The sequence below is a fragment of the Agelaius tricolor genome, unplaced genomic scaffold (genome assembly GCF_023055355.1).
Source record: "Agelaius tricolor isolate 1412-34295 unplaced genomic scaffold, bAgeTri1.0.p SCAF_28, whole genome shotgun sequence".
NCBI lineage: Eukaryota > Metazoa > Chordata > Aves > Passeriformes > Icteridae > Agelaius > Agelaius tricolor.
The window spans coordinates 6,234,411-6,250,909 of record NW_027269288.1 but is presented as its reverse complement, the minus strand read 5'-3'; the positions used below and the strand labels follow the sequence as shown (position 1 = coordinate 6,250,909).

The 16,499-nt window shown below is 48.8% G+C and overlaps 1 protein-coding gene across 3 annotated transcripts in view; it reads left to right on the top strand.

Moving 5' to 3' along the window:
* Positions 1-16,499, top strand: part of PRDM16 (PR/SET domain 16) — a 308,987-nt gene that overhangs the window by 252,788 nt on the left and 39,700 nt on the right. For all 3 annotated transcript variants that reach the window (XM_071448934.1, XM_071448935.1, XM_071448933.1), the window contains exons 4-5: positions 1,884-2,018; positions 11,071-11,173. In XM_071448934.1, coding sequence (XP_071305035.1) covers positions 1,884-2,018; positions 11,071-11,173 — 238 coding nt within the window. The remainder of the gene's footprint in view (positions 1-1,883; positions 2,019-11,070; positions 11,174-16,499) is intronic.

The following is a 16,499-nucleotide window of genomic DNA, read 5'->3' as shown; positions in this document are numbered from 1 at the left end:
CTTCAGTGCCTTCAGACCAGCTGAGCATCAATGATTTGTTTCATTAGGTTTTCCAAACTGGAAGCTGCTGTCACTTGGTGTCTGGGTATGTCTCCACTTGAGGGGCTGGCTTGATTGGGTTGCTCAATTTGAGGTCAAAAAAGTCAAGAGAAACTCTTTCTTTCACCAGCATTAGGCAGCCTCTGTGTCCCTGGAGCTCCCTGAGATAAAACAGAAGTTATTGATATTTTAGACTGAGTAAATTCAGGAGTGGTTCAGCCACATTAAGAACAGGTTTCATTGCTTGTTTTTGTTTGGTTGGTTGGTTGTTTTTGGTGGGTTTTTTTTAATTAAAACTTCCAAACAACACAGAATTAGCTTCCTGTGCCATCAATGCCCACCTCAGACCTTTGATGCTGCCAGAAGATGACCAAGAGTGTCTAGAAAGTTCCAGGCTCTAGCTAGGGATGAGTGAATGACCCTGAGCGTTCCCAGGCAGGGGATGAAGAAACTGAGCACAGCCAGGATTTTTCTCCCAGTGCAGCATTTCAGTGACTCCCAGTGCCATGCTCTGATTAGGAAGGAAGAAGCCCAACACTGATGGTAGGATTTTCCCTCATCCCTTTTCAGCCAAGGAGCTGGAGAGGGAAGGGTTGGTGGTGGGGATGAGACCAGGAAATGTCTGCTGGGACCAGAGCAGGGAACTGGGAGCCTGAACTGGACCTGTCCCCCTGAGGTTTCCCAGCCCAGCCTTAGGCTCAACTTGTTGCTGTCATTGCTGAGCTTTAATTTTTCCTCTCCTTTGATTTCCCACCTTTTACTTTTTTTTTTTTTCCCTGTGTCTTGAAATAGATGGGAAAATATAATCGTATCCCATGAGATTCTGAGAGAATTAATTGCTAGTAAAAGCATGTTAAGAGCTTTTGATGACTGAAGTAATTTGCACTGACACAGGGGCTTGTTGGGGTGGAGGGAAATGTGAATCTCAGAAAAAAAGGAGTTTCTGGAGCAGGGAGGCCCACTTAGGAGCAGAGCAGAGCACAGCAGAGCCTTGCTATGCTGGCACTCAAAGGGCTTCTCCTTGTTTTCAGGGTGTGCTGTGTCATTTTTAAAATGTGCTTTATTTTTGAGTGGATTGCAAACTGGATCATCCCAAAGGCTGCTCTGGAGTGCTGAGCATCTCCTCTGGTTCTCTCACCAAACTCCACTGCCTTAAGAGAGGAAAAGTCTCTTCCTGCCAAACCAGCAACTTTCCTTGGACCTTGGACTGCAACCCCTCAATTAACTCTTTTTTTTTTTTTTTTTTACCTACAGCTGGACTTTAAATAACTGAGAAGTTTTATTTTGAAGGATTCCTCTTTTTCATAGCAGCCAAATTGTATCTCACCTTCAGCCACAAAGATGTGGCCGGTGAATTTCTCAGGCTGTACTCAGATAAATGAAAGTAGCGCGTGGGGTAAAGGGATTTTTAAAATAGAACCTCACAGCTCTGTGACCTGGTCTGAGAGTTTATTGAAAAGTTTGTAATTAAAAATTTTCCTGCATGAAAGGATGAAACAGGTGATGTGCAGAATGAGCAGTTAAGGACCTTGTCATTAAAATTAGTGCAGTTTGGAGGAGTTTGGTTACTCGTCCAGAATATTTGTACTCCTGAACCTTTTACTCACAGCCCACTCTGAGCAGTGTCCTTGGAGGTTCTGCCAGCCAGCACCTTCAGATAATGCCTGAGAGCTGATGTTATCCTTGTCATAAGTCTCTTTATCAATCATATCCATCCCCTCCCTTTCTCCTTTCTCCTTGTTTGGAGTGGTGCCCTGCAAACCCTTTTCCTCCCTCTGTCCCCTCCATGTAGCTGTAGCTGCCATGTGTGCCCAGCTGACCCCTCTCCTGTCATTCTCCCGCAGATTCCCGATGCCCTGGGCACTGAGAAGTTCTGTGGTGATGCCAGCCAGGGTGGGGCTGGGAACTGGCTGAAGTACATCCGAGTGTGCTGCTCCTGCGACGAGCAGAACCTGGCTGTGTGCCACATCAACGAGCAGGTAACCATCCACCCGCGGCTGCTGGGCTCCCCTGGCACCCTGCACGGGCTGGGCCAGGGCTGCTGGGCAGTGCCAGCATCCAGGGAAGGCGACCGAGGGGTGGATCAGCCCTGGGATGAGCTAAAACCTCCAGATTTATGGCCCTGTCCATGAGTCAGCATCCAGTCCCTAATTCAGGATGCAGTCCCTGGCTCAGGATCCAGACCCTGACTCAGGATCTGCTCCCTGACTTGGGATCCAGACTCGTGAGCCAGACCCTGACTCAGGATCCAGTCCCTGGCTCAGGATCCAGTCCCTGGCTCAGGATCCTGTCCTTGTCTCAGGATCCAGTCCCTGGCTCAGGATCCAGTCCCTAATTCAGGATCCGGTCCCTAATTCAGGATCCAGACCCTGGCTTGTGAGCCAGACCCTGACTTAGGATCCTGTAGCTGAGATTTGTGTCCCAAATTCATGATCCAGTCCCTGATTCAGAATCTTGTCCCTGACTCAGGATCCAGACCCTGACTCATGACCAATCCCTGATTCAGGATCCAGTCCCTGACACGTGATCCAGTCCCTCACTCAGGATCCAGTCCCCAATTTAGGATCCAGTCCCTGTCTCATGATCCAGCCCCTAATTCAGAATGCAGTTCCTGACTCAGGATCCAGTCCCCAATTTAGGATCCAGTCCCTGTCTCAGGATCCAGTCCCTGACTCAGGATCCAGTCCCTGACTCAGGATCCAGTCCCTAATTCAGGATCCAGTCCTTGACTCAGGATTCAGTCCCTAATTCAGAATCCAGTCCCTAATTCAGGATCCAGTCCTTGACTCAGGATCCAGTCCCTAATTCAGAATCCAGTCCCTAATTCAGGATTCAGTCCCTAATTCAGGATCCAGTCCTTGACTCAGGATCCAGTCCCTAATTCAGAATCCAGTCCCTAATTCAGAATCCAGTCCCTGACTCAGGATCCAGCCCCTGATTCAGGATCCAGTCCTTGACTCATGATCCAGTCCCTAATTCAGAATCCAGTCCCTAATTCAGAATCCAGTCCCTGATTCAGGATCCAGTCCTTGACTCATGATCCAGTCCCTGACTCAGGATCCTTCTGTTCTTCTTTACTCCTGTAACTCGGGAACAGTCCCAGGAATGCACAGAGAATTTTCCTGCATTCTTAGTGAAGTAATTGACAGCAAGATCTGGACCACTCAATTGCATCCCCCCTCTCCCTCCCCATTAACAGATTATAATGTATTTTAAATGTATTTATTTCTCTATTTAGGAAGAGGTTAATTGAGATGTTTCATTAACGATTTTTCAATTACAAAGCAAATTTTCACATGTAGAATAACATTAGCCAGTTTTCTTTATATTTATTCATGCTGGAGAGGTATTTGAAAAGAAGATCCTTGATTGTTGGAGATAATTGTGATTCTGAAGGAGGACTGGAAAAAATGGTAGATAAATTATATCTTTTACTAAAAGGGAAATGTTTTATTTTTTGCTGTTGTTACTCCTGACTCAAAAAGGAAAATACTTGAGCAGTTTAAGAGTCTGAAATACTAAACAGAATCTACATAATAATATATTTATAATATATAGTAATATATTCATGGCCAGCTCATGGCCATGAATATAATTACTATATAGTGATAATAATCAAGGTGACAGCTGCTGCTTTTAGTTGAGGTGCAGATATTGGGGGGAAAAAGGAGTAACAGGAGATAGAAAAAAAAATCAGGTTTGTGTTTAATCAGCCAGTGTGAGGTGTGTGTGCAATGCAGAGATTTTGGGTGTATTTTATAGAGGTTTGGTAACTCCAGTCAGGATTCCCAATACCTCACCAAGAGCCTTAAAAAGAGGGAATCAGCAGCAACGTGGCTGAGTGGAAACAAAGAGGAGGCAATTCCGAAGGAGGAAAACACAGGAACAAAAGCAAAATGTGCAGCCCTGTCCTGGCTGGACATTCATGAGGCCAAATTTTCCCTGTCCAGAGCTGGACACACGGACAGGTCTGAGGGAGCAGGAGGGGAGATCCTCACTGGGCTGCCCATGGAGTGAATTATTGGTGAGGCAAAGACACAAAAAACCTTTTTTTTCAGGCTGTTTTTTTTTTTAGTTTTTGAGCCCCTCTGCTGCTCTGATGTGTCTGTGGGTGGGTTTTTGATTTTAGGTGAACACAGCAGCTGCTTCCTCCCCTTTTAATGCTCTTTTCCCCCTAAAGTACAAACGTGTGAAAGCTCAGATAAATAAAAACCCCTGCAGCAGAGAAATGGGACTGGTTCCTAGGAAGGGCCCTGATTAATGAGGTAATTCTGGGATGGACTTTTCCCTCTCACTGTGCTCCATCTCCATCCCTTACCGTGGCTCTGGGAATGTTAAACCTCATTCCCAGGCTCTTTTTCTCAGTGGAAAAGGGAGGTGGTGCTGGGCTCTGAGTGAGACAAACCCCGGAGTGTGGTTGTTGTGGTTCTGCAGGGACGATATTTCAGTGATTGTACCAAATTATGCTGTTTTAGCAGCAAAATTAGACAGACAGAGCTGCCCCAAGTTCACAGCCACAGCAGATCCCTGTATCAACCCAGGCTGGAACAGGATTCCTCTGGGTTATTTCTACTTTCCCTTTTTTCTTGTTTGTTTATTTGGTTTTTTGTTTGTTTTGGTTGTTAGTTTATTTTTTGGGGTGTTGGGTTTCTTGAGGTTTTTTTTTGTTTGTTTGCTTTTTTCTTTCTTTCCTTTTATTTTTTCTTTCTTCAACACGCCGTGCCCAGAACAATTTTGATAAAAATCAAGAAAAAGGAATATTCTCAGTTCCACCAAACCCTACTTATCCCGTTAACTATTTAGTGTCAAACAAAGCTGGTCATTTGGAGAGCTGCCCATGCTGTGTGGTGAAATGATCAAGTGTGGAACTTTTCTATAAACAAACAGAATTGATTTGTGAATGTAAATCTTCTGCTGGATTAGTGAATCTGAGCTTTTTCAGTGCACGACAAATAAAAAAGGCTTTGATGAGCCCAGACCCTCAGTACCATGACTGGAAGATGAAGTTAATTACCATAATGAAATGTTTGATGAAATTAATGTGACTCCAGCAGAATCCAACTTTTCCCTGATCATTAAAGGAGCCTGCCCCATTTTCTGGAAGGGCTGCAGGAGATGTTTTGAAATACAAGGAGCTACTTTATTCTGAGAACAAACAGGAGAGGAAAAGGAGCTAAAGGGTGAGACCAGGGCAGTGTCAGCCCTTGGCAGGGCCATTCTGAAGGACTTTTCCCTGTAAAATTCATGACTATCTCTGAACTTGATGGACCTTTTAGACCACAGCTGGTGTTTTAGTGCTGGTTTGGGTTGCCAGCTGCACATCTGTTAACAGCAATTTTATTTTATTATTTTACTTTACTTTATTTTATTTTATTTTATTTTATTTTATTTTATTTTATCTTATTTTATTTTATTTCATTTCATTTCATTTATTTTTATTTTATTTTATTTCTTTTTTTCATTTCTTTTTATTTTATTTCATTTTATTTTATTTCTTTTAAAATTTATCTTATTTTATCTTATTTTTTCTCTTAGCTTGGCCCATCCCAACTCCTGTTTTTCCAAGTCAGTCCTGAGCTCTGGGCTCACTCCTAGGCTGCCTTCTGGGGTTTTTTCAGGCACTTTTCCCCTTAAGTTCACTGTGGTTTGGTCCTGGGAAAAGCCTTTTTTGTAGAACAAGCAGGGAGGAGCACTGAAGTGCAAGTGAAAAAGATAATGAGAAAAAGGAAAATTTTAGACAATTTTATTTTGCAGTGGAATCCCCAGAAATGAACTGCCCAGGCTGGGTGGAGCAGGGGAGTCAGCGCTGCTCTCACCTGTGCACAGGTGTGTGTCCTGTGTTAGCTCGGGGTTTTCCACCTGGGATTTTGGAGCTGAACAGACCCAGGCAGATCCCAGATCCTGCCCACAGCACCAGCTCCCGTTTTTGGACTCCCAGCTGGATGAGGACAGGCGTGCCTGCGCTGGGAGAACCAGCAAAGCAGTGGAAACCAGGGGTGGAATTACAGCAGGAGTCTGGCAGCACAGCCATGAGTGTCTGGGCAGCCTGGGGTGTTTTATCAGCCGTGGGATTTCATTCCCCATCCCAAACCTTTGTGTTTGTGACCATCCCCTGCTTCGAAACGCCCAGGGAGAGCTGCCCGGGCAGCGCTGGGGGCCGGAGCTGGGGTGCGTGCGGAGCTCAGTGAGTTCGCAGTGGGGCTGCGGGGAGCCCGGCAGGGAGGGAGGGAGGCACGGCGGGCCAGCAACGGGCCGGGGAGGAGCGGGATGCACCGGAACTCCCCAAAAGGGCTCGGTTAGGGATGCACGGGAGCTCCCGGTTAGGGCTGTACCGGCTGCTCGGTAAGGGCTGTACCCCCGGTAAGGGCTGTGTCACAGCACTCGGTTAGGGCTGTACCGGAGTTCCCGGTTAGGGCTGTACAGAGCGCTCCGTAAGGGCTGTACCCCCGGTAAGGGCCGTGTCACAGCACTCGGTTGGGGCTGTACCGGAGTTCCCGGTTAGGGCTGTACTGGGTGCTCGGTTAGGGATGCACGGGAGCTCCCGGTTAGGGCTGTACAGAGCGCTCGGTAAGGGCTGTACCCCCGGTAATGACCGTGTCACAGCACTTGGTTAGGGCTGTACTGGGTGCTCGGTTAGGGCTGTACTGGGTGCTCGGTTAGGGATGCACGGGAGCCCCCAGTTAGGGCTGTACGGAGTGCTCAGTAAGGGCTGTACCCCCAGTAATGACCGTGTCACAGCACTCGGTTAGGGCTGTACTGGGTGCTCGGTTAGGGCTGTACAGAGCGCTCGATAAGGGCTGTACCGGGTGCTCGGTAAGGGCTGTACCCCCGGTAAGGGCTGTGTCACAGCACTCAGTACCGGAGCTCCCGGTTAGGGCTGTACAGAGCGCTCGGTAAGGGATGTAACCCCGGTAAGGGCCGTGTCACAGCACTCGGTTAGGGCTGTACTGGGTGCTCGGTTAGGGATGCACCGGAGCTCCCGAAAAGGGCTGTACGGAGCGCTCGGTAAGGGATTGTAAGCCCGGTAAGGGCCGTGTCACAGCACTCGGTTAGGGCTCTACGGGATGCTCAGTGAGGGCTGTAACCCCGGTAGTGTCACAGCACTCGGTACCGGAGCTCCCGGTTAGGGCTGTACCGAGTGCTCCATAAGGGATGTAACCCCGGTAAAGGCTCTGTCACAGCACTCGGTTAGGGCTGTACCGGGTGCTCGGTTAGGGATGCACCGGAGCTCCCGAAAAGGGCTGTACCGGGTTTTTTAAAACTTTCTCTTTACCGGGAGCCCGGTTTTAAAAGCTCTCCTTTACCGGGAGCTTTTTCTCAGTGAGGGCTGTACCCCCGGTAAGGGCTGTGTCACAGCACTCGGTTAGGGCTGTACCGGAGCTCCCGATAAAAGCTGTACTGGGTGCTCGATAAGGGCTGTACCGGGTGCTCGGTAAGGGCTGTACCCCCGGTAAGGGCTGTGTCACAGCACTCGGTTAGGGCTGTACCGGAGCTCCCGATAAAAGCTGTATTGGGTGCTCGATAAGGGCTGTACCGGGTGCTCGGTAAGGGCTGTACCCCCGGTAAGGGCCGTGTCACAGCACTCGGTACCGGAGCTCGCCGCAAGGGCCGCCCCGCAGTCCCCCGTTCATGGGGACGGCTGTGCCTCCGTCTGCCCCGGCCTTGGAGCTGCTGCACAGACACGGCCCCGCTGCCCTTCTTCCCTTCCCTCCCCTCCCGTTCCCTCCTCTTCCCTTCCCTGCCCTCCCCCCGATCGGCCCGGCCGCCGGCCCCGGAGAAGCGCAGCGGCCGCGGGACAGGAGCGAGCAGGTCAGGGGAGCCCGGCCCGGCCCGGCCCGGCCCGCTCCGTTCGCACTGCCCGGCACCGGCTCCGAGGCACCGGCGGGGATCCCGCGGCGGCGGCGGCGGGGCCGGCGGCGGGCGGTGTCTGCCACCTGCTGGGGCGGGCAGGGGCCGCGCTCCGGGCCCCGATCCCCATCCCGATCCTCATCCCCATCCCCATCCCCATCCCCATCCCCATCCCCATCTCCATCCCAATCCCCATCCCAATCCCGATCCCCATCCTGATGCCCACCCCGCTCCCGGTCCCGGCAGCTGCGGGAGCTCCCCACCGGCAACTTTTCCCCGGTGTGTCCCGGGGAGAGGGGAGAGCCCCGGTACGGCTGCTGAGCCCTCGCCCTTCCCCGCCGGAGCGGGATCGGGAGGCGCCGGGCAGCGGCGGGGGCGGCGGAGCGAGTTAATTATCCTGCGGGATGGGGATCGTAATTATCCCGAGGGATAGCGGTCGTAATTATCCCGAGGGATGGGGATCGTGATTATCCCGAGGGATGGGGATCGTGATTATCCCGAGGGATGGGGATCGTAATTATCCCGAGGGATGAGGAACGGCTCCGTTCGTGGAGCTCCGGGCGCTCCTGCGGAACCGGGACCGGGAACCAGTGCGGGGACCGGGGCGGAGCGCGGGCCGGGCCGTCCTGGTGCTCGGTGGAACGCGGGCTGATCGGTCGGGAGCCTCCTGATCTCGGTGCGGAGGCTCCGCGCCTCACGGTCCCCGCCGCACCGCGTGGTGGCTCTGGGAGCGATGTCCCGTGTCTCTGAAACTCTGGGAGCGATGCCCCGCGTCCCCGGAATTCTGGAAGGGATGTACTCTGTCCCTGCAGCTCTTGAAGGGGTATTCCCTGTCCTTGCAGCTCTGGGAGCGATTTACCCTGTCCCTGAAATTCTGGGAGCGATGTCCCGTGTCCCTGCAGCTCTGGGAGCGATGTCCCCTTTCTCTGTAGCTCTGGGAGGGATGTCCCTTTCCCGGCAGCTCTGGGATGGGTTTCCCGTGTCCCTACAGCTCTTGGAGGGATGTCCCCTGTCCCTGAAACTCTGGGAAGGATGTCCTGTGTCCCTGAAATTCTGGGAGCGATGTCCCTTGTCCCTACAGCTCTGGGATGGGTTTCCCGTGTCCCTACAGCTCTGGCAGCAGTGTCTCCTGTCCCTGCAGCTCTGGGATGGGTTTCCCGTGTCCCTGCAGCTCTGGGGGCAGTGTCCCGTGTCCCTGAAGGTCTGGGAGGGATGTCCCGTGTCCCTGCAGCTCTGGGAGCGATGTTCCGTGTCCCTGCAGCTCTGGGATGGGTTTCCCATGTCCCTGCAGCTCTGGGATGGGTTTCCCATGTCCCTGCAGCTCTGTGAGTGATGTCCCGTGTCCCTTCACCTCTGGGGTGGGTTTCCCGTGTCCCTGCAGCTCTGGGATGGGTTTTCCGTGTCCCTGCAGCTCTGTGAAGGATGTCCCGTGTCCCTGCAGCTCTGGCAGCAGTGTCCCCTGTCCCTGCAGCCTCCCGCCCCTGCAGTCCCATCCCTGTCCCTGCCATCCCGTCTCCCCGCAGCCGCAGCTCCGGGAGGACAATTTCGGGAGCATCCCGGGCAGCCGCTGCTCCCCGCTCCGGGCCGGGATCTGCCAAAGCCTCGCGTTCCGTGCCAGGAGGGAGGGAAAGGGACTCTGGGAAGAGAAATGCACGGTGGTGACACAATTAATGAAAGGCAGGCGGGGATTTAGGAGTTGTGTGTTTTCCTTCCACGCAAACACAGGCTGGCGGAGGAGGAGTGGCAGCAAATTTCGGGAATTGTTCTGGGTGAAATGTGGTTTTTACGCCGAAAAAGAATTTATTGGATTGCTGCTAAACACGGTGCTAAAAAAACCTGGAAATTAATAAAAATTACCAGGTGAATTCTCAGGGTATTTTGTTAAGACAGGGCCCGGTGTACTCCTAAAATTTGGGAAACATCTGGAGGACACGGAATCTCCTCGGGACAAAAGACACAGAGCTCCTGGAGCAGGTGCAGGGGAGGGAGGGAGGCTCAGGTGGGACCCAGCTGTCCCTGGACCCTGCCCTGGGGTCTGTGGGCTTTGGGGTGGGACACTGAAGATGAGGGGAGTGGGCTCTGCCCCTCTCTGGGCCCTGTTTCTGGTTTTGGGTTTTCTCCTGGTGCAGTGACAAAGGTCCAGGAGGTGAACAGAGCTGTGCTCAGGACATTGTGGAGGGTCCAGGTCTGTGCTCAGACAGGAGCTCAGAATGTGGGCAAACTGCTGTCTGTGTTTAGGGGTCAAGTCCAGGCTATTTTATTTTATTTTATTTTATTTTATTTTATTTTATTTTATTTTATTTTTTTATTTTATTTTATTTTATTTTATTTTATTTTATTTATTTTACTTTTTAAAATTTTGTTTTATTTTATTATTTATTTATTTTACTTTTATTTTATTTTATTTTTTCTTTATTTTATTTTATTTTATTTTATTTTATTTTATTTTAATTTTTTTCTCTTAGCTTGGCCCATCCCAACTCCTGTTTTTCCAAGTCAGTCCTGAGCTCTGGGCTCACTCCTAGGCTGCCTTCTGGGGTTTTTTCAGGCACTTGTCCCCTTGAATTCACTGTGGTTTGCTCCTGGGAAAAGCCTTTTTTGTAGAACAAGCAGGGGGGAGCACTGAAGTGCAAGTGAAAAAGATAATGGGAAAAAGGAAAATTTTAGCCAACTTTTTATTTTGCAGTGGAATCCCCAGAAATGAGCTCAGACTGTGGGCAAAATGCTCACCTGGAGTGGTTCATGTCTGTGTTTAGGGGTCAGGTCTAGGCTGTTGGGGAGAATAATCAACAAAATCATTCTGTGGAGTTGTGATAATTCAGCTCTAACCATGAGGCCAATTCTGGCTTAGAGAGCAAAGCCTTAAACATGAAAATTCCATCAGTTTAACCTTCCCTTCACTGTGACAAACACACATAGGAGGACGGCAGAAAAATGGGAAGATTTGTTGTAACTTGAGAGATATTTTGTTGCCCAAAATATTTTTTTATTGTCCAAACCCTGTGAAACTCTGACACCCAAAGAGTCAAATAAAGGCAGGAAAACGAGCTCTGAGCAGCGATCATCCCAAATCAAGGGACAAATTACTATCCCCTATTAACGAAAGTAATTTGAATTATTGATTAAAACATAAGCCACACACCTTTGCATATTTACCCTGTCTGTTGTGTTTGTGATCCCCAGGTCTATTATAAAGTTATTAAAGAGATTGAGCCGGGGGAAGAGCTCCTGGTGTGCCTGAAGGAAGGAGGTTATTCCCTGGGGAACATGGCACCCAGCATGGAAGGTAAGGCTCCCCGGGAGCTCCTGCTCCTCTCTGCACCCTCAGCCAGGACAAAACCTCAGCCAGGACCTGCCCCTTCTGTCCCTGAATGGATTTTGTGCTCATCTTCACTCTTTTCCTGGTGGGAGAGGCTCAGTCCACAACACCGAGTTTTTATCAACCTCATTTCCCTCTCCTTGTGGGTTTGGGTATGATCAGAGGTGCCTTTTCCATTTATCAGCCTCATTTCCCTCTCTTTGTGGGTTTGGGTATGATCAGAGGTGCCTTTTCCATTTATCAGCCTCATTTCCTTCTCCTTGTGGGTTTGGGCATGATCAGAGGTGCCTTTTCCATCCCCAGGTGCTTTTGGGTGTAATAAAAATGGCCAAAGCATCCCAAGGATGGAAAACATCCCTCTTGGTGAGGGATTTCCATCCTTGGGAAAACATCTGTCTGTCCCTGAATGGATTTTGTGCTCATCTTCACTCTTTTCCTGGTGAGAGAGGCTCAGTCCACAACACCGAGTTTTTATCAACCTCATTTCCCTTTCTTTGTGGGTTTGGGTATGATCAGAGGAGCCTTTTCCATTTATCAGCCTCATTTTGTTCTCTTTGTGGGTTTGGTATGATCAGAGGAGCCTTTTCCATTTATCAGCCTCATTTCCCTCTCCTTGTGGGTTTGGGCATGATCAGAGGTGCCTTTTCCATTTATCACCCTCAATTCCCTCTCTTTGTGGGTTTGGGTATGATCAGAGGTGCCTTTTTCATCCCCAGGTGCTTTTGGGTATAATAAAAATGGCCAAACCATCCCAAGGATGGAACACATCCCTCTTGGTGAGGGATTTCCATCCTTGGGAAAACATCTGTCTGTCCCTGAATGGATTTTGTGCTCATCTTCACTCTTTTCCTGGTGGGAGAGGCTCAGTCCACAACACCGAGTTTTCATCAGCCTCATTTTCTTCTGTTTGTGGGTTTGGGTATGATCAGAGGTGCCTTTTCCATTTATCAGCTTCATTTCCCTCTCTTTGTGGGTTTGGGTATGATCAGAGGTGCCTTTTCCATTTATCAGCCTCATTTTGTTCTCTTTGTGGGTTTGGGTATGATCAGAGGAGCCTTTTCCATTTATCAGCCTCATTTCCTTCTCCTTGTGGGTTTGGGTATGATCAGAGGAGCCTTTTCCATCCCCAGGTGCTTTTGGGTGTAATAAAAATGGCCAAACCATCCCAAGGATGGAACACATCCCTCTTGGTGAACATCAGCCTGCAGAGATTTGGGGAATCTGGAAAAGAGGGGTCCAGGCAGGGGGTGGAAGAGTGATCACTAAAATTATTATTGCTGGAATAAAGACACCTCATCTTTCTCTGCAGCAGCTGTGAGCAGGCAGCAGGACACACACATGGGGTGTTCTGGAAATCTAAGAGTGCTCCCAGCACTGGTTTTCCTCTCTCAGGATGCTTTTTTCCACATTCATCCAGGATTCTGACACTGCAGATGCCGTGCAAGGAAAACTGGGAAGGATGTGCCCAGCATCATTAGTCCATGATTGATTTCTACAAATAATTTCTATAAACACTGGTAAATTCTCATTTACCAGATGTTTTTAAACTAGTAGCTGGAAATAATGCTCTATAAAATTAATTTATGAAATTGGAGTTCTCTCAGTGCACCCCACAATCCTTTTTTTTATTTTTTTTACCTATACATAAGTATAATTTCTAATGCAAATTTGCAGTAAAATCCTGCACGATCAGTTTCCAATATTTCAGGAAAATGGGATAGTTTGGGGATTTGTGCTGCTGGAAGTTCATTTGCTGAAGGGCTGAGGGTGAAGTGTGATATTTGCTGCCTCACTCATATCCAGTTTGGAACTATTTTTTCACTGCTCACCCCCCCCAAAAAAAAAGTTAATAATTTTCTCAAGACTAACACACAGAGATGAATAATTTCTGCACCTTTTATTTATTTTTTTTTTTTTTTGATGTCAAGGAGAAATCTGAATGAAAACTCACCGCTGTTCTGCATTTCAGTTTCTAGCAGGCTTTTATGTGAACAAGCAAAAAGTGCTCCTTGTTTTCCATCTCTGTCATTATGGAACATTTATCTGGATCTTCCTGGTAACGGTGTCTAGTGCTTTTGCTGCATAATTGCTGTCAAATTATGCCAGGCCAACATTAAATATTTGACTCCTGAACACTTTTTACTTTCAGGAGGGCGATCTTCCTGCTGCCTCGCACCCCCAGCTCACTTTGGAATTAACAGGAGAGAAAATGCAAAATTGTTCCACACAAAGATAATTATCATAAAAATCTTTCCTCCCAACCCCAGCCAAACACAGCAGACCCCTTATCACTGCAGGAATTTTGAGTAGGGCACTTGAACTCCTTTGAGATTCGAGTCTGGTAGATTAGCATGTAGATGCCACATAATTGTGTTCCCCTTGGTTTCTCTGAAAGCTATTAGGCACTGATTTATTTTTCTGTTACATTCCTGCTTTGTCCTGAGTGTTACTGATGGAACTTCAGATAGGCACATACAACCACAGATTTGACAAACACGACACAGAGAACAGGCAGTAATTTCGGTTTGACTGGGGCTGCTCTTTTCTTTGCAGCCCCTTCTCCCTGTCACACAGTTCCCTTTGTGAAGGGCAGTATTTTTGTAAAAAAAAAAAAAGAAAAAGGGGAGAAATTTTAATGAGAACGTGCTTTGAAGGGTGACCTTTTTATTTTTTGGTACTCTACAGGCAGGGAAAAAAAAGGAACAGTTGAATGAACCTGGAGCCTCCAAAGTGGGTGTGAGATACAGACACAGAATCCCAGGTCTCAGCTCAGCCCTGAGCTGGTTTAGGTTTCAGTTTTGCAGGGCATGGTTGGGTCCTAAGCCGGGTTCAGGTCCTTCTCCTGCAGGGTGTTCGTTGAGGAGTCTGTTTTGGGATTTGCTGGGAATGCCAGAGGAATGGGGGCTGGACATGGAGCAGTTTTCATGGAATGATTTGGGCTGGAAGGGAGCTGAAGGATGATTTTATCCCAGCCCTGCCATGGCAGGGACACCTCCCACTGCCCCAGGCTGCTCCAGTCCCCTCCAGCCTGGCCTTGGGCACTGCCAGGGATCCAGGGGCAGCCCCTGAGCCTCCCCACCCTCAGCTGCTCTCCCACCTGCTCTGGTTTTCCTCTCTTTACCCCGAGCATCAAAACCGGATTTACAACCAGCGGCAGCATGAAGAACGCGTGGCTGCAAGGCTTTTAATCATATTTTTGTCTGCTCTCTAAGCCTCCTTTCAATGCAAGTTTCTTTTTCCAAACCCAGATCCTCTGAAGCACAGGAACTGCTTTTCCTCTCCTCCATCTTTTCCCACCTGTGGAAAAGCTGCTGTGTGTGATGTTCTCTCATGGATTCTGTGTGATTTGGGTGAGATATGGCAAAGGACCAGGAGAATGAGAAGCTGAATCCCTTTTCTAAAATATTCTTGAGGCAATTAAGAAATTTCACCTCTTTCCCTGCTCTGTAAGCTCACAGAAAGGACAAAAAATGTGTCATTGTCATTGGTAAGAGCAGGGAAGGGGAGGGAGTTATCCAGCTTCAGCCAGGTATGGAGGAAATTACCCTCCATGGCTGCTTTTCCAAACCCAGAGAGGATTTCTGCTTCCTACAGGAGAGTCTGGGTGAAATAACCTGCAATTAATCATGTAAATCTCAAACTGGAGCAGGGAGAATTCCACATGGATTTGTGGAAAGAGTTTTGTTGCATTTTCTCTGAAGTCAAAAGAAAGGAAAAAAAAAAAAATCCTGTTTCCTCCATTCCAAGTGTTTTCAGGTCTGGGGATTTGCCAGGTGGAGCTTGAGGGACACTGGGAGTTTGGTAGGGCCTTGTTAAGAGGTGAAGGGACCTGGGGCTTCCCAGCCTGGAGGATTTCAGTCACTGCTCCAAAAATTCCTTCCTGCTGAAGCCACTGCTGCACTTACAAGAGAGCAAAGAGGGGAAATGTTGGCTCTGAGGTGGAGAAACACCTCACCAGAGAAGTTCCATGTCCCTGGAGTTTGATGCTACACTTTTTTCTTCTTTTCACTCGTAAAAAGTAGTTTGGATTATTTTAATGGTAGACTCTCCACTCTGCTGTTATTGGTGTCCTGATTTCCAGGTTTCCCTCCCCAGGGACATGAAACACATGAGATACACATTGGTTCCTGCTCTACAAAATGCAGGAAAGGGAGAATTTCTCTGAGGAGCAGAGCAGGGCCTGACCCAGCCCATGGTGAGGCTGCTGCCAGCAATCTCAGAGCGTATAAACCCTCAAAATGAGCAAAACTGGGGATTTTCTTTCCTCAGGTCTTCTTTTTTAGTCAAAATCCCTTTGTTGACTGGCTGGACTTTATTTCTTTTTGCACCCCTCTGTTGTGATCTCCTGCAGCCTTGTGGGATCATCCATGTGGGGATGGGTGGCTCTGGCAGCCCTGGGCAGGCTGCTGGGATGCTAAAACCTCTGCCAAACCCCCAAATTCAGAGCTCCTTAGTTCTGCAAGAGCAAAGTTTGGTGTCAAGTTCTATTATTCAGGAAAAAAAATCAGTCAGTACTGAGAGATGTTTCTCCACATCGCCCTATGTACAAAACCCAATCTTTTTCGTGCAATGGCACTTCTGAAGTTCCACCTACATTTAATTCTGCTTCTCTCCAATTACCACAGGGGATATTTTTCATTTCCCAGTCATTCCATCAAATATTGAGTGGCTCAGCCCCCTGGCTCACACAAGCTGTGCTGGCTGAGTTTTGGTGATACTTTCTTTTTCAGGGGGGTTTGAATTTCCCCGTGTCAGTATTTTCCGTGTAGGTGTGCAGAGGGTGCAGAGGAGGGTGCAGAGGGTTTCCTCTGCCCACATCACTGCTGCAGCAGCCTCTGGGACCTTGCCTTGCTCAGTTTTAAACTCAGGTTTTAGCAGAGAAAAGGGAGATGGGAGGTGAGTACCCAGGTGGGAGCACGGAGGTCTCTGGGTGTGACACTGCCCGTGGCTCCACTTCTGTCACACTCATAGCAAAATTAACCTGATTTATATAAAACACCATTCCAGGCCTTAAAGCTCAGCCTATTTGCTCAGTTTTAAACTCAGGTTTAAGCAGAGAAAAGGGAGATGGGAGGTGAGTACTCAGGTGGGAGCACGGAGGTCTCTGGGTGTGACACTGCCCGTGGTTCCACTCCTGTCACACTCATAACAAAATTAACCCTGATTTATATAAAACACCATTCCAGGCCTTAAAGCTCAGCCTAAGTGCTTGCAGTCGTGCAAAATTTGGTGTAAGCAAGTGCAAGGGGGGACTTTGAAGCAAAGGGGTTGAAGATTTTACCCCAGGAACATG